This window comes from Uloborus diversus, chromosome 1, assembly GCF_026930045.1.
Source record: "Uloborus diversus isolate 005 chromosome 1, Udiv.v.3.1, whole genome shotgun sequence".
In the NCBI taxonomy this organism is placed as follows: domain Eukaryota; kingdom Metazoa; phylum Arthropoda; class Arachnida; order Araneae; family Uloboridae; genus Uloborus; species Uloborus diversus.
In genome coordinates, this window is record NC_072731.1 from 144,786,928 (window position 1) to 144,810,968 (window position 24,041).

The following is a 24,041-nucleotide window of genomic DNA, read 5'->3' on the forward strand; positions in this document are numbered from 1 at the left end:
CACCACCCATTAAAAAAATACAAATACTAATTGCTGTACATAAACCACTTTTGAATTAGTTGAATATAATGCCCAATGTTTAGAGGGCTCATTAGCATTTATATTTGCAGTATTGCATGCAAATAGGTTGCAACCGTTTTAAAATAAGATGTGATGTGCTTTTCATTTTATAGTTAAAATAAGCAATTTCAAAAGAATTTACGGCAACTAATTGAAGTTCCTCAGAAAATCAGTATTTTTCATCAACAATGATACCCAGTACCTTCAACTATACAGTTATCCTAAAAGTAATCCCTCCATAGATTATGATCCCCCTCTTTAACTTAGAGTGAAATCATTTCATAATCTGGTATGTAATCCCTTACTTTAATTTTTCCTTCTAATCCCCCCCCCCCAGAAAAAGCTCCAATAACTGTACTTAATGACTGTTAAAATATTTTTTATCTATTTTGTGCGCACAAGGAAAGAAAACTTCATCCATTTTTTTTTCTTTGAAGAATGAAAGCCAATATACCCATAGCTAGAAAGTGTACACTTTTTATTCAGCATTCCACAACAATACAGTAGTTAATTTTAAATTTTGAAGTACTGAGTAATAGATAGTTGACAGTTTCTTTGACTCAAGATATCTTTTGACTTTAGGGAGAGAAGAAAAACTATCATTTACAGCCTGCTGCATGAGTTTTTTTTAGTTTCCAAAAGAAAAGGCTTTGACTGCTTCAGACTGGATGAATATATCATTTGGAAAACAATCCAATATTTCCCAATTACAACTAACAAAACAATTTTTTTTTTCAGCTGTTGTAATAATTCATTGTTTATTATTCGGTAAATAGATATTTTTGCCTTAATTTTAGTAAGGGAAAAGATAAAACTCGTTTAAATCGCAAAATTCGTTAAATCGGGGTCAAACTGTAGATAAACAGCGATATAGTGTAAGCCTAGCAAATAACAAATAACAAATTTAAAAAATAAGATGAATGGTTTTGCAAAGTGGTATTGGATTTCTTTTTTACTATTTCCTCTTTGCTGTTTGTCCGCATTTGGATATTTCTGTGCAAATCTCTAAAACTACATTAGCAAGTATCAGTGTTGACTTGGTTCATTGTACTTGAGACTTTCCGTTTTATGAGACCAGCCTCTAATATCAGCTTAACTTTTAGTTTGTCAAAATTTCCAATTTTCTTGTTTTAATTAATAAAAAAACATAGACATTGACTAAGTGAAACTAAATACAACTAAGTGAAATTAATAACTACTTGTCAAAGTCTTTAAAGATTTTTTTTAAAAAAATTGAATTTGGAATGCATTCTGAAAATTTTAATAAGAAAGAAAAATTAATTTTCAAGTATTTCATGTTGAACTGATTTAATTTTCTTAACACACTACTGCATTCCAAATTATAAGTATTTATTTGAAAATTCTAAAAACAAAATATAATAACTATTTTTTTATTAAATCAAATATAATTGGAAAATGCAACAGTAAAATTGATCAGAGACAATTGTAATTATATTAAATAAAATCAACATATTAGAAAAAGGTTCAGAGAAAGAGAGAATTTAGAGAAGCCGGAAATAAAAGTTTGATATAAAATTCTTGTAATCACCTGAAGGATCTCTCTTCTTTTTGCGTGCTTTTTTGGGCTTCTATGGAGTTTCATGTGCAATGGAGAAAAAAAATTTTAAAGTTAGAATTATCATAAAATCAAATTCAGACCAAAAAATAATTAAGGAAAACTAAATTTGAATTTCAAACAAAAAATGGTACTAGAAAAAAGCATAAGCAGTTTCCAATAAAACAAAAAATAACATGTAAGGCAAATTTTTCAAAAAAGAATTTTGATAACAAAATAAGGGGTAAAATAGAGAGGAAGAGAGAGCTAGGGAAAAAAAACAAAAGAAAAGGTTTTAAAGTGACAAAAATCTAAAGCGATATCAATGAAAATTGTTTCAGCCTCCATTGCATTGTAAGCCTGAACTTTAAAAATGCTATATTTTTTACTTTTATGCATAACTTAGTATTTTGTCATAACTGTTTTAAAGCGTTTAAGCAGAATGAAAATGTAATGTAATACTGAAATAAAAAAGCTGGCATAAACAAAGCACTATTTTCTTACAGTGAATTTAAAAAAAAAAGAAAGAAAAAAAACCTTTCTTCATTTTCTTCTTTTGTTCTTCATCTTCACTTTTTAGCTGCTCCTAGTAAAGTGAATATAATACCAGCCTGAGAATTAACACCAACAGCAGTAACCAGCATTTTCCCACTGCCCTCCATAACATGTGTACCTAAAATAAATTCAATTAATAATTGAGCACATTTTTTGATTGAAAAAAATATGGAAATAATCTTGTATTTATGGCAAATTTCTATTTTTCTTGGTGAGGTTTTCAATTTACACACAAAAAAAAAGTAGAAAAATTTACTGATATAATAACATAATACAACTACAGAAAATTAAGAATTTTTACTCAACCGACATGCAATATAAACAGAAGCTTGACAGTCATATTTTAAGAAATGGCAATATGACTCAAGCTAAAATTAGTATAGAGATGGTCTCAGCTAGAACAGGTGCTCATTTGCTTCTGGTGCCAATTGTTTCAAATTAATTGTTGGTATGATCAAATACTTTTTTCCATTTCGTCTGACTCTTCTTCAACTTCATATGATTCAGTGGCTTTGTTTTATTTGTACTGCTGCCAAGAGACCAAAACGTGGCAACTTCGTTGAGATAATACATAAATTTGAAATTCCGTCAAGACAACAAATAGTGCCAATTTGTTTGCACAAATATATACAATTTGAATTTTCACTCAGATACCAAACCTTGGTAGTTGCAATAATACACTAATAATGAACATTTACATTAAATGCAATAAGAAAGTTTCACGATGATCACAACATACTAGTTTTATTTTTCAGCACAGCATTCAAAAAATGATGTCAACAGATGTCCAACATGACACCTAAATTTTTCATTTGAAGGAATGCTTAAATAATCTATTTTTCTTTTATAACTACAGTTAATATTTTGAAAATGCATTAATTAATAGCAGGTTCTTTGAAGTAATTTGAAGCACATACCAGATAACAAAACAGGATCTACATTTTCTCCTTTCTTTACATGATCAGATTCCCCAGTTAAAGAACTTTCATCACTTTTAAATCATTGCTTTGAATTAAAATACCATCTGCAGGCAAAAGATCACCTAAAAAAGTAAAAGAAAAAAATTATATTTTAGTACATGATGCTTAATATTAGTAATAGTAATGTGATATAATTACAACATCAATTGAATCATTCACTTCAGAAACTTGATCATTTGCTAGCTTTTAAAAAGTAATTTTTTCCTCTCTAATTAATACATAACAGAAAACAAGAATGGTACACTTATAACTACGGGTTGCATTTGGCACTCAGGGATGAAATGCTTGTAGCACCAGTAGCACCCAATAGGGAGCTGAAATGGCACACTTAACAAGGGTGAAAAATTGGCACCCTTAACCCAACGTGCACCGAACGTCCTAGCAAGTTATCTATTTCAGTATTGAGTTATTCATATCAAGGCAGCAATCTTCCACTACATGTTAGTCTCTAATATCTATTTAGTAGCATTCTGATTGATCTTAAATGTCTGCTTTCCTACTCATGAATAAAAATGAATAAATAAATGCAATTTAAAAAATAATTTTTGGACTAATGAGCAAAATTATGTTCAAAAGTAAGCTTTTGTACTGAATTTTCTTAACTAAAGTAATAAATCTGAATAGAAACGAATAAAAGTTTACATAATCCAAAAATAGTTTTTTGAACAATAATATTAACTTCAACATTGGTTTGAGAGCTATTGAAAATAGTTGTGATCCTTTAAACCTTTCATCACATCAATAACAACGAGCTGATGAGTGCATCACATGACTTCCTTTTACTCCAATTTAATGTCATTTCCCCATTATTCGCTATTTTAATGTGATTCAATAGTTTACTCTCTAAATATCACCAACAGTGGCCAAACTGAAATCAGATTTTAAAAAAAATCGCCAAATTTGTCGTCAAGTTGGCGCAAAAACTTGGCGACCAAAAGACTGGTGATATATCGCCAAATGTTCGACAAATTATAACACCACTTCAGTTTACATCGAAATTAACAATGATTTCCCCTCAAAAAAGGGCAAAAGACCCCCTTAGGAACATCCAAATGCAACCAAAAGGGAAGGTGCACAACTAGGCCCTACTAGGAGTCTACATACCAAATTTCAACTTTCTAGGACATACTGTTTTTGAGTTATGCGAGATATATACAACACATATGCACACACATACGTTCATACAGACGTCACGAGAAAACTCACTGTAATTAACTCGGGTATCGTCAAAATGGATATTTTCAGGTGTCTGTACGTTCCTAGGCATATATCCACATGTGGTCGGGTTGAAAAAATTAAACTCAACATTCATTTGGGGGTGAGCAAAATGGAAATTAAGGCCGATTTTTGAGTGAAAATTTTTTCGCGAATACAATACTTCCTTTTTTTGTAAAAAGTAAAAAGGGGGTTATGGTTTGTTTTTAGTCTTATTCCGAGATGGGGGGGGGGGGGGAGTCAGAGCCTGATTAAACTTATTAGAAGTTAGGGAAAGTTCAGCTTTATTTTGGGCCCCCATTACATACGCTATTTGATACTGCTGTTCCATTTTCCAGCAAAACGCATTGCAAAACGAGCTGATGTGTGCATCATATGACTTCCTTTTTCTCCAATTTTGTCATTTTCTTATTATTGGCAGTTTTAATGTGATTCAATAGTTTACTCTCTAAATATCACCAACAGTGGCCAAATTGAAACCAGATTAAAAAATAAAAAAAAAAACGCCAAATTTGTCGCCAAGTTGGTGAAAAAACTTGGCGACCAAAAGACTGGCGATATATTGCCAAGTGTCCACAAAATTATAACACCACTTGAGTTTACATTGAAATTAACAATGATTTCCCCCCCCCAAAAAAGGGGCAAAAGACCCCCTTTGGAGCATCAGAATGCAACCAAAAAAGGAGGTGCTCAACTAGACCCCACTAGGAGTCTAAGTACTAAATTTCAACTTTCTAGGACATTTCCATTCTTGAGTTATGCAACATACATACACACATACATACAGACATCACGAGGAAAACTCGCTGTAATTAACTCAGGGATCGTCAAAATGGATATTTCGGGTGTCTGTACGTTCCTAGGCATATATCTACGTGTGGTCGGGTTGAAAATGAACTCAACACTCATTTGGGGGTGAGCAAAATGGAAATTAAGGCCGATTTTTGAGTGAAAATTTTTTTGCGAATACAATACTTCCTTTTTTTTGTAAAAGGAAGTAAAAATGAAATAAGCACAAATGAAGTGGAATAATAATTATTTTAAAAGCTCTATTATTTTTTAAGAAATCAAAACTGTTATCCATCTTACCATATTTTACTTGACAGATGTCACCAACTACTATCTCCCCTACAGGTATTTGATTGACTTCCCCACCACGAATGACAGAAAACTTATGTTCATCCTCTATTCGATTCTGCAAGCCTCGAAATTGACGTTCTTTTGTATAATCATTAAATGCTGTAACAAGGACTACAATAATAACAGATACTAAAATAGCAACACCTTCAATCCAACCAGCTTCAGATTCCCCTTCGTCTATTGAACCTACGAGAAAAGTTGATAAATAGTAAAAAACAATGAACAAACGAGCATGTTATATGCATATCAATTGGATAGCAAAAATTATATTAGTAAAAGAGCTAGTATTTAAGTAATTCAAGTAATAATTTAAATAAGTATATCAATAATTCAATTTAAATTGAATTTTGCTTAACATTAATTTTATAAAAGTACCAAACGTTCAGAAAGAGCAAAATAAAACCTTAAACAGTCATGGATAGTACTTGCAAATTGATTGCAAAATCCATATAGTGAAAGGAAGAAAAATTATTTCAATGAGTTTGTAAATGTTTGGAATAGTAAATTATTCACAAAGCAGCAGATACCTGCAATGTGGTGAACAGTTTTAAGAAGGTTCATTTTCTTTCAAAAATTGTGATCATAAAAAAAAAAAAAAAAAAAAAAAAAAAAAAAAAAAAAACACTTTTTGTACAAAAATATGAAAGAAGAGAGGTTTTATGCATTTTAAATCGTTTTTTCACTAAAATAGTGGCATTTTTTTTTAACAATTAATTGAAAATACACTTTTGGCCACACCATGGCTAAAATAGTTGCCACAGTCATGTTTGCTTCAAAATAGTAGTTTTATTTGTTTTTTAGTCATCAGTGACAGCCCTGGATGACTTTCTGTCAATTACGATAAAAACAACTTTGTGGCAAAATTACAAAGAATTGTTGACAAAAGATTAAAAAACACAAAAATGCTGGGAATTTTCCAATTATTTCTTACTAATGCATTGGTTCAGTCTTCTGTTTCAAACAAAAGTGGCATTTGAACGAAGCATAAACATATAATTAAGCTGGAGTGAAGTTGGGATGGTGCTGCAAGTACACCTTGCTTTTTAGATTAAATTAATAAATTGCAAAATCTATGCAAAAGTTGCACATTTATTGAAAAAAAAAAAAGAAAGAAATCGGCATACTTATAGCTATGTTCTTGCTATGCAAAAGTGATTTGAAACGCATAACATGGTTGAAATTGCGAAGTATTTAATTGCAAGTTTAAGAAAAAATACTTTCCCAAAATATTAAGAATGAAAGTCCTAAGATAACCTCAATGGTTTAGAAATTATAGAAATACAGTTTAAGATGTACATTTAATCAAGAATGTTAGAATCAGTTTTTTTGCTCATAAATAATACATTTTTCATGTTCAGAATCTATTTTGATAGAAATTCTCAGTGCAACATTTTAATTCAGAAATTGGGCTTAAAAGTTCTCTAACCTCCTATTTCTATATCTTCAGGTGGTTTATAAAATGCTAGACCCAATGATACTAATGCTGCAACTTCTAATATAATGAGAGTGATATCCTGTAGAGCTTCCCAAACTAATTCTAAAAATGTTTTAGGAGGTTTGGGAGGAATGACATTTGCACCAAATGTGTTTTGCCGATGTTCGAGGTCTGCTGCCGAGCCGCTGAGGCCTGAAAAGAGAGAAAAAGAGATGAAAGAATAATATGAAAGTTAAAGTCTTTCTAAAACTTTATTACAAAAGAGGATTCTGTTTTGTTCATAAGGATGTACAACTGGTTCATTTGTTATAAAAATCAGCTAATATTAAATTATATCTTTTGAAAGGTGGCGCAGTGGGTTAGCGCGCTCTCGTATATTGCACTAAATTGCAAGTGTTTTCCCAAAATTTCAAGAATTGCTCATTTCATGTCTCTTGAAACTTATTTCCATATTTTTTCACCAGCAAAGAAGGTAGATCAGTTGTTATGATCTTTAGCTGAAGTCTTTTACATAATCACTAAAAAGATAAATACTGACATATTCTAATATGATTTCATACTGTCTGATGTAAAATAATAATAAAAGCATCTATATATATAAAAATGGATGTTGGTAAATTCGTTCCCTAAGATCTCAGAAACTACCCGACAGATTTGGCTGAAACTTTCACTGTTTGTTCATTTTGGTACTGGGAAGGTTTATAGACCAGTTTGAAAAAAATCCGATTGATAGTTAATTTTTTATTCCAAATTTAGTCCCAAATTTCACATAAATACCCCAATATGGGGGTGGAAAAAAAACGTGCACATATTAACATGTATCCATTGAAAGCGCTAATTTTTCTGCTGAAGATGGCATCTGTTAGAAAGTTCTAAGTTGTATAAAAAATGAATTCTGAGCTTTTTAATTCTGTGTTCGAAGACTTTCATCAACCCAATTCATTATTTAGTGAATCATCTCAACTCCCAGTTGATAGCTAGAATTATTGTGCTGTTCAATATTTTTGCGTTTCGTGTGACTTTTTGAGGCTTTTCTCAAGTCAAATCTTAAAGTAACGTTTTTAAACAAGATTGGTTAATAATAAATGGATTTGGGTGATCATTTTCCATTTAAACGGAACTTAAACGTAATTAGTGTTTTTTTTTTATTATTTGTGCTGATTGGACACTTACTCATTATCCAATCAACCAGCAGAAATCTCGCCAAAATTTTTTCACACAGATTTTAGTAGCTGATGCATTTGGCAGTTTTTTCAACTGTTGCTATTTTTGAAGCCAAAGCCTAGATAATAATGCTTATCAGCTTTCACAATGTAAACAAAATATCGCCAATCACTGCATCTTTAAAAAACTTTTTTGAATGTGTAAAATAATCCACCAACTAAATTAGGCAAATCCATATACACCAAAATGTTTCTTTTTGCACAATTTCAATCCATCGCCAAATTTTACTAATTTTGGAAACATTTTGGATGAAACTGTCTAGCGCCATTTTAAGGTGACAAAAAATATCTCAGCATCTGGTGACAATACCTCTGTAACAAAAATTCATATCATATTGTTTTCCAAAGTAGGGAGGGGGAGCATTGTCAAAGGTATCCCAAAATGATTCCCGCTAAGGTTAAATCGCACCAAGAGTCCACAATGATTGAAATGTCCTAAAATATCTAAAGTAAGTATAAGGGGATTACGGGCGGCTACATTTTTTAAGCAGTTCATACTTCAACAGCCATACTGAGATGGTTTTAGACTCCATGTAAAAAAAAAGGAATTGACAGATAAATCTTTTTAAACATGTGAAGCTTAATTTCATATTTTGGAAATTCTTCAAATTTGTATATGCTTAAATATCGTGCTTTTGTTTCTAAATGAATACTATTTTGTTCTTTTAGTTTTATGAGTAAGGAAGAAGCTCGATTTTTAATCATGCTATAAAGGTGTGTTTTAAGATCTTTCACTTAAAACAGAAAACAAATGCAAGTAACGATTGTTTCTCATAATTATTACTGACCCAGGCAACGCCGGGTATTTTTGCTAGTAATATATTAAAAATAAAGAGGAATGTAGTACAATCAGAAATTTAAAAAAATTCAGAAGTAATTTTAAATTTAATTTAAAATTTTGCTGTCAGGAAACAAGTGATGAAATAATTTCACAATGCTTAATTGCTTTATACAAGCAATGATTTTTAAGTCTCATTTTTTACAAAAAAAAAAAAAAGGCAACTAATACATAATTTGTAGTCATATGCAATACCAGAGAGTCAATGTTCAAAGCTGCAGATTCGGCAAACATTGATTTGTTGTGGTCAAGCTTACCTTAAATTAAATTTTTGAAAAGATTAATAAATAAAACTTGAAATCAAAAGAAAACAAGCAGATTTAAAGTACCATATTTTCCTGCTTGTAGTCTGCAGGTCTTGAAATCGGCCTGAAGAAGAAAAAAAAATCTTCATATATTCCATGGTGGCATTTTATCCGCGGATAATACGATGTAAAAAACGAAGTTGATTTGATATAACATATACTTTTAACAACTATATTAAAAACATGAAGAAGAAATAATTTTTGAGGTTTAATCAAAATTAATCTAAAAATATTCCAAAAAATAATGATTTCTTCCTGAAATGGTGATTATAGTATGCTAATTACTTAAAGACTAAGAGTCAAAACAAAGGAGCTAGCAGCCTAATCTTGTGCAAATGGAGACTTCTTCCTCGACTGTATGGCTGTTTAAACAGCCAGGTAAAAAGCCTAAATTGCATAAGAGGAAAATTCAAGCTATGTAAAATAAACAACCAACAGGTCGTAATTCTGTCTCTATTAGTGAATCCTGCGCTCATCAATTTTAGTTTTTTTTAGTGAAATTTGACACTTAGCTTTAGAAATGAGATTGATTTGTTACATCCATGTATAGATAGCCTTTCTTTGTCATAGATTCTGCAAATTGTTAAATTTCTTTAATTTTATGAGCGGCACAGTGGAAATATTGCATACAGTTGAATCTGTATATTTTCCAAATTTCACAGGAAAGAAAAAAAATAGAGATAAAGAGGTTTGGAGATATGGGGGATTTAAGAAACTTTATAGAAATTTCGAATATGATGGTGAAAATTTGAAATTGATACTAAAAACAATATAGGCTCTTGATCAAAATTCCTCTGTATTAGTTTTGTTAAGTATTTATTCCTTTATTACATTATTAAGTGCTTTATTGCGAGTTTCAGGAATCATTTTGACAGTAAAAGAAACTTTAAGCATATCTTTTTCCAAGAAAAAGTCATTTATTGGTTTTTTATTGCTGATTTTTTTTTTTTTTTTTTTTTTTTTGATTCATTATTTATCCTCTTGAGGTTAGCAATTGCTGCAAATCTAACTTAGATAATATTCTACGATTTTCCTTTTTTCATCACTTGAAAAAATCTTATACTTTCTTTTCACTCCTATCATTTCGTTTTTCTTAGGAATCACAATTTTAAGAAAGAGAGCAACCGAAGAACAGTACTAATCCAGATAACAGAGCGAAATGGCTTTTAACTTGAGTGACGTATCACCATGAACTTGAAAAGTTCATCTTACATGTCAAACCTCTGAATTTCACCCCTTTACTCTTCTTCCAAGAAAGTGCGCGAAACGACTGTCCTTTTGTTAATCTCCCTAAAAAGCCTATTCGTGGAACGCATTTCTCCCTTTTTTCCACTGCCTTCTCAGCTCGAGACAATTCCTCTGTTTCTGAGTTGAAGAAAATGTTTTTGTTTGCTGCTTTAAAGATCACTGGACTTCGAATCCGAAAATGATAGCATAACCGGAATTCGAGACAATAGAGGTTTTTGTTGGTCTGGTCTCATGTGTGTCATTGGTCATAGTCAAAACTACCTTTGCTAACCAGAGTATCTATTGCAATCACATTGATTTTTCAGCCAGTATTAACTGCGCATTCTTTTGGAAACGTACAGTCTGTTTAGAATAGTACATTCTGAGTGAAAGTTGCTTCATAATGAAGCGAGCAAAACCGATAACAAGCTTTTTTAAATCCAAAGAAAAAAATGAAAATGACAAAAAGGATTGCTCTAAAAAGAGAAAGTTAACGTTGTCTAAAGAAAACGAAGTACAGTCTGCAAAGCAGCATTAGTCCCATTGGACCCTTCTAAAGATAATTTTATTTTAATTCAAAATGAAAACTGCATAGCATTACATGAATAAAATGTTTGAAAATGAAATGAATCTAGATTATTTCTGTTAGCTTGGTTCGCATTAAAAAGTAGAAAATAAAAGACTTCTGTTTATAACACTCGAAAATTGCTGTTGCTCTCTGAAATAGATATTTATGTAAATTCTAAAGAAGCTAATAAAATTAAAAATAAAGACTCGAGAGGAGAACAGATGGTATGCAGCTTGGAGCAAATAACTTTCTACCGTCTATATTTCTTCCCTATTTGTTTTTAATTCAAATTTTATTAACTGCTTTAGAATTAGCACAAATGTTAATACATAAAAAGGAACATATAAATATAACGATATGAAAAGCAATTTCATTTTTTGCGGGCTATAATTCAAGAAGTCTTTTTTTATTTTATTTCATACTTTTAGTGCAAATCAAGTTAGTAAAAATAGTCTTTATAGTCTGACCACCGATGAGATTGAAAGTCAAACATCCAGTTTACAGGCGGAAATGGAAGTATCTATTAGCTTTCAGGGATGTCAGTTTTTGTAGATGTGTATTAGCCTCTAAATTAAGCAGTCACACTGAAATGAACGGAATATGCTCATCAGACATTTGTTTTCCCCCTGATTTGGATAGACTGGTTTTGACAAGACCCCGTTGCTAGAAAATTTCACTTTAAATTAAATGGAGGGAAAAGAAAAAAAGTTGAATTTTCCATAGCATTAAAAAAAAAAAAAAATTCTTTTGTTTTGTTTTGTTTGACACAAGCTAAGCATCGGACTTGGGGCACCCCATTCCAAAGTACAGTGGCTCCCAAAAGTGTTCGTACACTTTGAAATTTTTTAGTAAAACCAAACTAACTCAAAACTGAATTCGAATATGAAGTTCAATATTTTTTTCACATCATTCCTATGTCATTCTAAATACAACCCATTAGTTTTTCAAAATATCGACGGATATTTTTATCGAAATGGGTCAGAAAACGAAGAGACAGAGAAATAACACGCCACAAAAGTCATCGTACACTCAAATATTTTCGAATAAATTCATGATTAAAATTATCATATGTCGTTTTATTAATATTTTTGCATTGTGTTGACCCTTATAAGTCATTTGGCTTTAATTTTTTGTTTATTTATTCCTCAATATTGTGCTTATTACTGTAAAAAGGCTGGTATTCGTAAAAAAAAACGGCAAACACCATTCAAAGTTTGAATTTTTTTCCCACAGTAGTGGTAAATTGGTTTGAAATGTCTCTAAATTAGTTAATTTATTTGGTTGTATAGTAATGCTTTAAAGAAAGGAATCGGACCGAAAACAAGGTAAGAAAAGGTCAACCGGCAAAGTTGACAAAACGTGGTCGGAGATTTAAAGTTAAAAAAATTATGAAAAATACACATTTGAATGTTGTAAAAGTTTCTGCAGAGTTAAATGAAACATTTTACATTTAATTTTCACCTAAAATTGTTCGCCAAGTTCTCTGATTAGCTGGAATAAATGGGACCTCTTCCCGCAGAAATTTTCTTGATCGTGCGTAAAACAGAAAGCTTAAGCTTTTCGTCGCAAAATCAATGATAAATAAGCTAAAATCATTTTAGAATCATGTCTTACTTACGGATAAACATTAATTTAACATTGTTGGTTAAATTGTTGTATAATTGTAAGTAGAAGAAAAAAATTAGGAACTTAATCTTAAGAACTTATTTGGATCAGTTTATCAGGACGGTGGAGGTGTTCTAGCTTGAGGGTGCATATCAGCATCAGGACTTGGTAGTTTGTAATTTTTTGATGAAATAATGAATCATGCTGTTCCTTTAAATATTTTAAAAACCAATTTTGAACTCTTAGCCAAAAATTTGGTTATTGGAAACAACTTCGTTTTTTATCAAGATAACGATAAGAAGCACACGGTTTTCAACGTTCGCGTCTAGTGCCTCGAAAATTGTCCTTAAGTTAAAAAAATACTCTCTCAATCTCCAGATTTTAACTTAATGTAACGTATTTAGAGATATCTGGAGGCTAGATCACGAAAATAGGGCTTTAAGACAAAAATAGAGTTAGAAACAGTGAGACTCGAAGTGTGGTTGAACACTTAACTCAGAAATTACGCAAAAAAAAGAAAGAAAAAGAATGAAATCTATTCCCAGACGTTTAAAAGGTGTTATGAATACTGTATGATATTCTACTAATTAATAACTTAATCAAAAGTTAGATTATTCAATAATATATAGACATTTTATAAAAGTGTACGAAGACTTTTGTGAAATAAAATTTCCGGCACTTTTTGGTTTTTGATTTCTAAAAAATTAAGTTTTAACATTTTTTAAAAACTTTTCATGTAGTTTTGTTAAAAATTGATCATAGATTTTATAATTAAATACCTATTCCGAAATATTAATTCTAACCAATGGATTGGGGCCTATTTCGTTGAAAGTCGTAGGTGTACGAAGACTTTTGGGAGCCACTGTATGTAAGATTTACCTCCCTCTTATTTTTTTAAACTAAAAAAGGTTTACACACACACACACACACATATATATATATATATATATATATATATATATATATATATATATATATATATATATATATATATATATATATATATATATATATATATATATATATATATATATATATATATATAAAGGACCCCCCCCCCCCAAAAGTCGAGTCTAGCTACGCCTCTGTCTTCTGTCCACTGTCCAGTGGTAAGTCTTGGGGAAAAGGAAAGTTTCCTAGTAGCAAGTACATCGGTTATATATCACTAACAACTAGTGAAAGTTCAAAATAACTTTTGCAAGGTATTACAGGCTTTCCAAAAAAGTATAGCATGAGCTTGCTCAGCTCTACTTATCAGTTATTGGCTGCGATGGAACAAATTTAAATACGAAATGGAAAGGTGGAGTAATTTTTTTACTTGAGACATGTGTTAAAAGACCTTTACAGAGGAACATATGTCTTCTGCATACTAAGGAGTTGCCACTGAGGCATCTTATTCTGGAAATGGATGGTTGCACAAAGGGATTGTGAAAAATATCCAGAGGTCAAATTTGATAAAATTGACTGCAGTCTTCTGGCTTTGGATATGGAAGACATAAAAAATCTAAGTACTGATATTTGTATTGAATCTGTCTTGCCATAAAAGATGTAGTTGATCTTTTAGCGTGGCTGACAGTGTGGTGACAGCCCAGGCAAACTCAGTCATGCATGATGGCTGACAACTGTAAATCATTTGTTACGCTTGCATGTAGGCACTCCAAGTCTATCAGAAAATTTTACACTGCTTGTAAAGTATGTAATGCTAGTTTAGGTTCCAATGTTGTTAGAAATAAAAATAAAACCAAACTGCCAGAATGGTGCCCAACATTTTTGGGGAAAAAATTCTCTTGCAAGGCAGTTTCCAGACAATGTTAAGCATATAATTTTCAAAGTTTTCTGAAATAATGCATATTTCGCTCATCCCGAACAGCTACTGTTGACAATGATGTTTGACTCTAGAAAATACATTCGGGAATTAACAATCAGGGGCATTCTCAACTCTAGAAATAAGAATAGGAAGGTCTCGGATGGTGTACGATTTTTTTAGTGTCCTCAACTCAATTTAAAAACCGTTGATGTGTTGTAACAGAGCCACCTTTTACAAGAAATTTCCTTGAAACATGCATGCTGTGTAACGTTGTGTAAAACTAATAATTGAAGCTGCAATAAAAGTTTGTGGTGAAACTGCACAAGATGGATATATTCGTGTTAAGCTTCAAGCTGAGAAAGAACTTGATAGCAAGGATATTTGATAACAAGAGACAATAATATTCGAAAAAATAAAATTCATTATGCATGAGGGAATATAAATCAAATTTTGAGATTTTTTCCTCAAAATTTTATTCTCTCTGTATGTAATTCTAGAAATTGTATGACTCTATTGAGTGATAATAAATACTATGATAAATAGTGCTACTTAATTAATCAGTCTAAGAACAAATTTTGAAAAATAATTTTCATATTGGTTTATAAAGAAATCCAATATTTTTTCATTTTTCTCCAATTTTTGATGTTAGAAAGGTGTGGTTAAATCCTCATTAAAATCAATAAAACATTTTATAAGTTTGAACTGGCTCATTATATAACATTTTTGTTGCATTCCAGCAAAATATTTGGAATTTATTTTGAAACTTTTTTTTGACAAAAAATCATTTTTCTCCTTTTTTCTTTTTTTGATTTTTCAGTGTCTAATAGGGACGGCTAGATATTTTTTTAAATCCAAGAAATTTTTTGTGAAAGCTAACTAGCTCACTACGCAAATTTTTCGCCCTATCCAAAAAAGGATTTCAAAAAAAAAAAAAATATTTACGGCTGATTTTGGCCCACCCATAGACAAACAATTACCCAATGTACATGCAAGATGTAAAATTGTTCATGCACATAATTTTGCTCTAGTGACAGTAGTTATGTAAACGCTCTCTCTAGAGACAGTAGCTGTGTAAATTCTCAAGAAGAAAATAACTCTGTGCATGAAAACTATATAGATTAATTCAGTGATTCTGATGATGATACTTCAGAATAAAATATTAGCTTCTTGAAAAAAAAAAAAAAAAATTTATGCACATGCATAATGTTTTTAACGTACATGAATAATATTTTTAATGTACATGATTAATATTTTTGATGTTTTTAAAATTTGCCCACCCCTTGCTTCTCATTTCAACTCCTTTTCGTGTATTCCTAATGCTCTGTAAAAAATTTACGAGACAGTATTTTTTTGGGAACATTGCTATTTTTTCATCTGTAGATAGTCAGGACTCAGAAAAATCTCTTTTTTGTAGACCCCGAAGTTGGCAAACGAAACCATGTTTCTAAGCCTATTTTAAGCCTTCGTCCCACAGCCTATTTAGATGGCTTTATTTTAATATTCTGATTCTGAATCTTTTGGTATGAGTCTCGATCTCAGGCAGCTACACAGACACATACATTTTAATAGTATAGATTACATGTACTTCATAACTTTTGATAAAAAAATGCTGTAGTATTTTTAAACTGATATTGGTCACTTAAAATATTTTTTTAAAAAGGGCATTTCTGCAGTTTAACAAAAATTGATCGCCTTGTATGACACACAGCTCTGAAATATGAATTACTTTTATCTTGCACTGATGTCATTAAAATTAGAATCTTGAAGTTGGAAATAAAAAAAGGGTAAAAACAAACATTTCAGAAAATGTTGAAAACAGGAGATTTTATTTTCTGGCTAAAAGATAAAATTATCGATCTGAAAGTGTGTGTGCACCATAGTGTGCGTGCGTGTGTAGGGGGGGGGGGAGAATAAAATATAAATACAGATTTCACAAAATGAAAAAGAAAGAAAAACTTAGGAATGCTAAGCTATTCAAGCAAAAAGTATTTTTTATGAATCATTTAACAAAGCTTTTTGAATTTTTTTTGTTGTAAAGCTATACATCATCCATATGACTGCCTCCATCACACAAAAAAATTTGTACTGAAAATTAATAATATATATTATTACACTCCAAGAGAAAATAAAGTTTCAATGTGCTGCAAAAATTTCCATCCACTTAAAAAAAATTTACGCTGCAACTTACCATCTGTTGGAGAAGTGTAGAGCTTCTTGCAAAGCTCTTGCACCCCCGAATATTCATCTCGTATCCTCAAGATGGCCTCCCGACCACGGCATTCCATGAGCTCACTAAGTTCTTTGAGCTCCACCCCATACTGGGCAGGTCGCCCATCTACTGTATCCATAACGGATACCTATGGAAAGTAATTGAAGAAAGTTAATGCAGAGAATATTTAAATCATTTTTAAAAATACATATTGTAGAAAATTACAGTTTTCACTATAAAAGATTTATTTTTCGAGATATAGTTTTTTTTTTTTTGCATTTTAAGCGGAATTGTATTGTAGAGTAAAATTTATAATTAGATTTAAAATGTAAATAAATTAAAATAGCTAAAAAAAACTTAAAAATAGCAAAATTGAGTTTGATTTCGGATATTGACTTGTGCTCAGAAAGTGCTAAATAGCAATTTCAACCTTCCAAAACCCAAAATATTCCCAAAAACTAGATTGAAAATGGTACAAACTTATGCAACAAAATTGGTGGAGTTTTGAGTTTTAATCAAGTTAGAGATGATCAAAATCGTACTACTGAAATGCACAAAAATCAACCAAAGTTTAAAGTTGAAAAACAAAATATACAGTGGATTGTTTCGTTAATAAAATCATGAAGATAGTTAACAAAATTATGTATTGTTGGTTTGTCTTTGCATTTTCTGACTTGTATGACATGTATTGAATATTTTTCATTGTTTATAATTAAAAACACCATATGCAAAAGTCATATTAGTAAGGTTAAACACTTTTAAGACCTGAGATAAGTTTCAGAGGTTTCTGACAGTCAGTTTTAAGTGGTCTCTTTTATTTGCTTCAGTAAATTGAAAATCCCAAATAAAAGAGTAGGGGAGGGCGGGGCTAAAAGTTCCGTGGGTAAGTTGTTCCCTTTGAAATAGCTAAATGAAGAAAAAAGATAAATGTATTTTGTAAATACCTGGTAAAATGGAATGTTTCAGCACCGATAGCAGTCATATTAGCCAGTCCAGTGGCATCCGGTATATTAAAAACTGAGCACGTGCATCACTGATCTACTTTTCAAAATATTTTCGTTTTTGAACTTTTTGGTACTTTTCACGAAATTTAAATGATAGAGTTTAGTTCTTTGGTGTTTTTATGCAAATATCTATAGTGGATTCTAAAATATTGCGCTGAAACGATTTACGTTTCGTTTTATAACCTAAAATTTAATTTTTCAAGGACTTGTGCTTGTGGGGCTAGTTGTTCCTTCTTTGTGGGGCAAGTTGTTCCGAGGAACAACTAGCCTCAAGAAACTCCTTGCCACTATTTATCTAAAGCAGCAGTACAGTAAATAAAAACATATATAAATAAATATTATATGTATATATTAGTTACTGTAAAATATAGAAATCGGAAAATGTCGACTCTCACAGGTGATTCATCGAAAATATTTCGTTGTCTACTTATAAACAAACAGAAAAATATGAAATTTTTGAAGATGAAAATGCGAATCAAAATATCTTTCATACTTTCATATGAAAACATGAAATTTGTTGTTCTAGAGTCTGATCATGCCGCCTTGCAGGGGTTTGAGAAAGTAGTCAAAGAGGTAAAGCAGTTCAATGTTGCTCAGAGAAGACAGATGTCTCATTAAACAGATCATATCCTACGCAAGTGGACCTGTCTAGGTTTTACCTGTTTAGCCGTCATTAGCCAGAGACTGTAGCATCTCCGTTGTGAGTTTAGCTTCCTGGTCAAACTTGCGCAGGACTTTTATTATTGGAGGTGTAAATTAAAAACGTAAGTAACCTTCCTTTTCATAATCCAGAGAAAGGTAGTTGCAAAAGTAGATGAAAATGGTAGTTAGAATATCATGCATGTACAATATACTCCTGGTTACCCGCGGAATAGGGTGCCACGGTAACCACGGATGAGCGAATTTCACGGACATTTGATGTTGCACAACAGGTAAGCACAAATAGGTTGCACAGTAGGTAAAACAACATTAGTGCATACGTGAGCAAAAGGAAATCTAGAACACTGACATATATTCAAACTTGCAAAACGATGCTAGAGGCAACCGATTAAACTAGTAACACTAAAAAAGAGAATAGTACCATGTAGAAAATGTACGTAAATGCAAAAAAAAAGAGTCGCTCATTACTGCAAAAGGAAACAGAAAATCCTGCAAACCAAGGGCGTACATAAGGAAGGGGCTAAGGGGGCTCGGGCCCCCTCTAAAATCTGGAATTTTCTTTAAAAAATAAATGTAGTTTTTTTGGTTTTAATTACTCACAAATAATTTCCAATCATTTAGTTACAAAAAAAAAGAAAAAAGATTAAATAAATATAATAGTGATAATAATAATTATAATACGTTAGATCAGAGCTTTCCGAATTGGGTGCCACAGGAAGAGGTGAGGGGTGCAGCAAAGTGTCCATGGTAACAATATGTTTATCCTAGGATGCCGTGAAAAAATTCTAATTCTGTAAAGGGTGCAGCGAATCGTTAAAGTTTGGGAACCCTGCATTAGATGGCACCACGCAATGGTGTTCAGAAGGGATCAGGGGATCCATGCTTTTTACTCAAAAAAAGAACGTGTCTTTGTAAAGCGAAGTTATTTTAAGAAAAAGAAAAGCAAATAATGTTGGGGACAAAAAGCTTAATTCTTTCAAAAAGAAATCTTTTAAATTAAAAATTTTTAAACAGATACAGCTTATTGCTAAGCAGATTAAGTTCCCCTTTCTTTCTTTCAACCCCCCCCCCTTTTTTTTCTTCCTAGTCAGTCTGAAAAGAAGGATCTTCAAAATATTTCTCTCCTTGACTTTCATCCCCTGTAAGAATTTTAAAATAAAAAAATAGAACCAACTTCAAAAACTGCAGCTGGAAATTGCTCTGAAAAGTAAAAAAATAATTTCATTCTTTGAACAATGTCTATACTACAGTTGGCTTTCTGTTTAACGACTTTCAAGGGACCAAGAAAAATTGTCGTTAAGTAGAAAACCTCCTTAAATAGAATGCTTTTAACACTACTGTGGACCATCTGGGGCCGTGAAAAGCCGTCGTTAAATAGAGAAAGTCGTTAAATAGAGCGTCGTTAAACAGAGAACCAACTGTACTTTTTTAACATAATTTTTGAAGTTGGCGCAATAATGATAGGAAAAATGATGTGTAACCATTTTTCATTTACATTTTTCATGAAAACCAGTCAAAGTTCGAACGAAACATTTATATTTATACACAAATATATCATTAAAAATGTTGTATGCGAATTCGATTGAAGAACCTGGGTCCATTAAAATTTATGTTTGTCATTGAATTATGTTTAAGTATGATTTTATCTACTGTTTTGGTTGTTAATACTTTCAACTTATTTTAGCATTTCTTTGTCGCTTGTCATGCATAACATTATAGCGTTTTGCTGAAGTCGAGCAGCAATCTTTTAGCATCCACTTTTGGTTCACAATATTTCTTTTTATTTTGTTATTAGTATGTAACACAAAAAATATTAGTTTTTTATGTTATGCGACATTTCAGTATAAATATGATTAACCCAAAAATATGTTCCCAGAATTTTTTTTTTTTATTCATAAAAATATTTTTGGGAACATTAATTGTTTTGCTGATGATGTCAAAGTTATGGGGACTATAGAAAATGAAGAACAAGCAAATCAGCTGCAAGAGGATCTAGATCATATTACGGAGTGGCTGATAAATGGGGGTGTGGCTGTTAATGTTGGGAAATGTCAAGTGCAACATTTAGGGCATGGAAATAAGTGTACAAGTTATTATTTGCAAGGTGCAGTTATTAGTCAGGCAGAAAAAGTTACTGATCTGGGGGTCTTAATAAGTCAGGATTTAAAGTTTAGCCAACAGTACAGCATTGCTAGTAACAAAGCCAATAAGATGCTTGGGTTTATCAATAGATCTATTTCAAACAAATCTAAAGAAGTTCTTCTGCCCTTATATAGAAGTTTTGTAAGATCTCATTTGGAGTATGCTGTTCAGTTTTGGTCTCCTTATCTTAAGAAAGATATTAATGTATTGGAAAGGGTTCAAAGACGAGCTACAAGGCAAAAAATGGACTTTCTGATTTAGACTACGATTCCAGGCTTAAAAGGCTAAAAATGTACAGTCTTGAGCAAAGAAGGGACCAAGGGGACATGATTCAGTTGTTTAAATTTATTAAAATGAAAGATGTAACGGTGCTGAAGTTTAGCACTGAAAACAGGACAAGGGGTCATTGTTTTAAGCTATTTAAATCTCAGGCTAACATGGATATTAGGAAAAATTATTATTTTAGCAGGGTAGTGGAACCTTGGAACAGCTTACCGGAAGAGGTGGTAATGAGCAAGGGAGTAGATAATTTTAAGAGGGCCATTGATCTTCACTGGGGATTGTAAATTGACTAGGACCAGTCTAGCTGGGCCCAGAGCCTGTTGCTGGTCGTCACTTTTGTATTTGTATTTGACTTGTTGCATTGATTGGCATACCATATAATGCATAATAACAAAAATCAACATACCGCTGATCATAGGCAATGACAATAATCTTTTTTTTTCCTTTCGCATATTAAAGGATGCTTACATTAAAATTCCAATTTTTCTTTTCCAGAAAGTATTAGATAATTTTCAAAAATTCATAACTTTTTGCACCTTTAATAATGTTACTTTCAATAGTTTACATTGATATAAACATCCAATTCTGTTTTTGGAAGTTTATGTCTACTTCCCTCGTGCAAAAGACAAAATATGGTGACTAAGTGAAAAGTTTAAGATAATAGATTTTTGAATTTGTAGCATAAAAGTAGTTATAAATAATTAATAATCCTTAAAGAAACTACAATTTAAACAAAATAGTCAGTATTTAGCACCTAAGCGTCTAAATCAATTAGAACAAAAAAATGCTCTGAAGATTAAATTTTGCATTTTTCCAGAAAATAATTACGAATTATCCAGAAAAAAAAAAGACACATTTTGTGTTGTTTTCAATAGTTTGCATTGCAATTAACATCCAATGCCGTTTTCGGGAATTTAGGCCCTTATAAAGTCTTGTGTACTTCCATCTTGGGAATGACCAAATATGGCGGCTACGCCCAAATATAAGAAATAATTTTTTGAATTTGTCGCATGAAGACAATTAAAAAATAATGAATCTTCATAAAACTACAATTCAGTTGAAAAGTTTTTATCACATTTGCGTCCAAGGCAATGAGGATAAGATTAATTTTTTAGAACAAAATTTTTCATTTCTCAAGAGAATTATTTAAAATAATAATAATAATATTAAAAAAAAATGTAGACCATTGTGTTATTTTCATCAGTTTGCAATTAAAGAAAACATCCAATTCTGATTTGTTTTTCAAACTTAGGCATTTTAGGATCGACTACGTTTCACACGTAGCTGAAATGACTTTCCGATGTTAAAATTTAAAAAACGATTTTTCCCGATTAACCTTCTTATCTTCAGGTTTTACTTCCGAAGCAGCGAAATTGTCTTCTTCCCTGTGAATTTGTGCATAATCAATGCTCACCCGAGGAATTTTTTTCTTGGGAACAATTGAGAGTCAAAAATGGCGGCTGCGGAAGTGTTTTTGGGTTCGAACTTTTTTTTTATTTTGCCAGTATAATCTTGCCTGAAAATTTTTACAATATTTTGAAAGAAACATCGATAACAGTGAAGATTAGGTTCCATAGAACAAAATTCCCTGGGAAAAAAAAATTTTTGGGGGCACATTTGAAAATTCCTTGACTTTTCCCTGACATTTTTGACTATGTCATTTTCCCTGACAATTCCAGGTTTTCCCGGAGCGTATGAACCCTGGGGCAGATAAAGGGCAGTAACTGCAATTTTTTCATTTTTCATTTTTTTGCATTTTGTCATCTACTGTACGTTATCTTTGTTGTACAAACTTGCTTATTTGGTTTCCACAGAAAAAAACGTCTAAATCCAACCTTTTCCTATTGTTATAGTGTTGAATCTAAACACATTTCTTCAATGATCTCGAAAACTCATTTCTGTGGATACTGCCGTTTACCTGCCCACGCTAGTACACACGAGAGACAGGTCTGAAGCTCATTCATCATGAGTTTTTTTTTTTTCGAGCAATCACGATTGCTTATTGTTCTCACTTGACTGTTTTTGGCGTCCTATCATTTATCTTCCTGCCAGCACCCTCTGCAGCATCACCGTCGACCGGCTCCTCACGATGCTGCTCCTCTAGCGAAAACCGTCTCCACGTTGCGTCCACATCCTACACTTACACGCATACATACACGCACCTACACACACACATATATACATACATACACCTACATGCACCTACACACACATACATGCACCTACACACAAACACATACACCTACACACACTCATGCCTGCAACAGACACAAACACATATGCCAACACACACATACACATCCCCCCCCCCACACAAACACTCATACACACAACTACCCACACTCATGCCTGCACACAGACACAAACACACATGCCTACACACGTACACATATCCCCCTACACACAAACACACACGCCTACATACACACACACACTAGTGATTGCGAAAAACAGTTTGAATTCAAAATGTCAAAATTAAAATTAGTTCTTTTTTTCTTTTGTAATACCCAACTCAGCATCAAAAAATGTGAGTGAACAACAAATCACCCTCCTTTTTCCACCCTTAGGGTAGGATTTTTTTTTTTTTTTCAAAATTTACATGGGGCCAACTTCAAAGCATACCCTTTCCAATAAAAAAAGAATAACTAAAATCGGACTATTCTGTAAAAAGTTATGCGTGGTCATATAAAAAAAAAAAAAATTAAAAGTCTGTGAATGAAAGTCTGTGAAATCACCCCCTTTTTCCCACCCGTAGGGTAGGAATTTGTTTTCCAAATTTGAATGGGACCAGCTTCGGGGTATACCCTTTTGAATAAAAAAAGAATTATCAAAATCGGACAATTCTATAAAAAGTTATGCGTTTTCATACATAATATATATATATACTAGCTGCGTGCCCGGCGTTGCACGGGCTACCTAAAAAATGAAAGCCGATAGAAAGATGCGCCAAAGTGTATCATTTGTGACGTATAAAGACCACGGCTTGTACCAAGATTGTTATGTCAAGTGACGCAAGTTCAACACTCAGGCTTAAACCAAAAAAAAAAAAAAAAAAGTCGGTGAAATTTTGCGGCAGATTGCGGAAAACCCCCTAAAAGTAAACATTTTAAATCCCCTGATTACAGGAAAAGCCTCAAAACAAAAACAAGAATTTTACCCGTGCATATTCGAGAAAAAAAAAAGGCAACAGATCTTTTATCTCAATGATTTTCTTCACGCTGTAAATTTTAA

At 31.8% G+C, this 24,041-nt stretch overlaps 1 protein-coding gene across 1 annotated transcript in view; it reads right to left on the reverse strand.

Annotated features, from left to right (window-relative positions):
• Positions 1-24,041, reverse strand: part of LOC129232698 (plasma membrane calcium-transporting ATPase 2-like) — a 351,543-nt gene that overhangs the window by 74,345 nt on the left and 253,157 nt on the right. The window contains 7 exon segments of the mRNA XM_054866826.1: positions 2,153-2,193; positions 2,195-2,288; positions 3,088-3,162; positions 3,165-3,212; positions 5,455-5,691; positions 6,932-7,132; positions 16,702-16,870. Of these exon segments, the coding sequence (XP_054722801.1) occupies positions 2,153-2,193; positions 2,195-2,288; positions 3,088-3,162; positions 3,165-3,212; positions 5,455-5,691; positions 6,932-7,132; positions 16,702-16,861 (856 nt within the window). The 5' untranslated portion in view covers positions 16,862-16,870.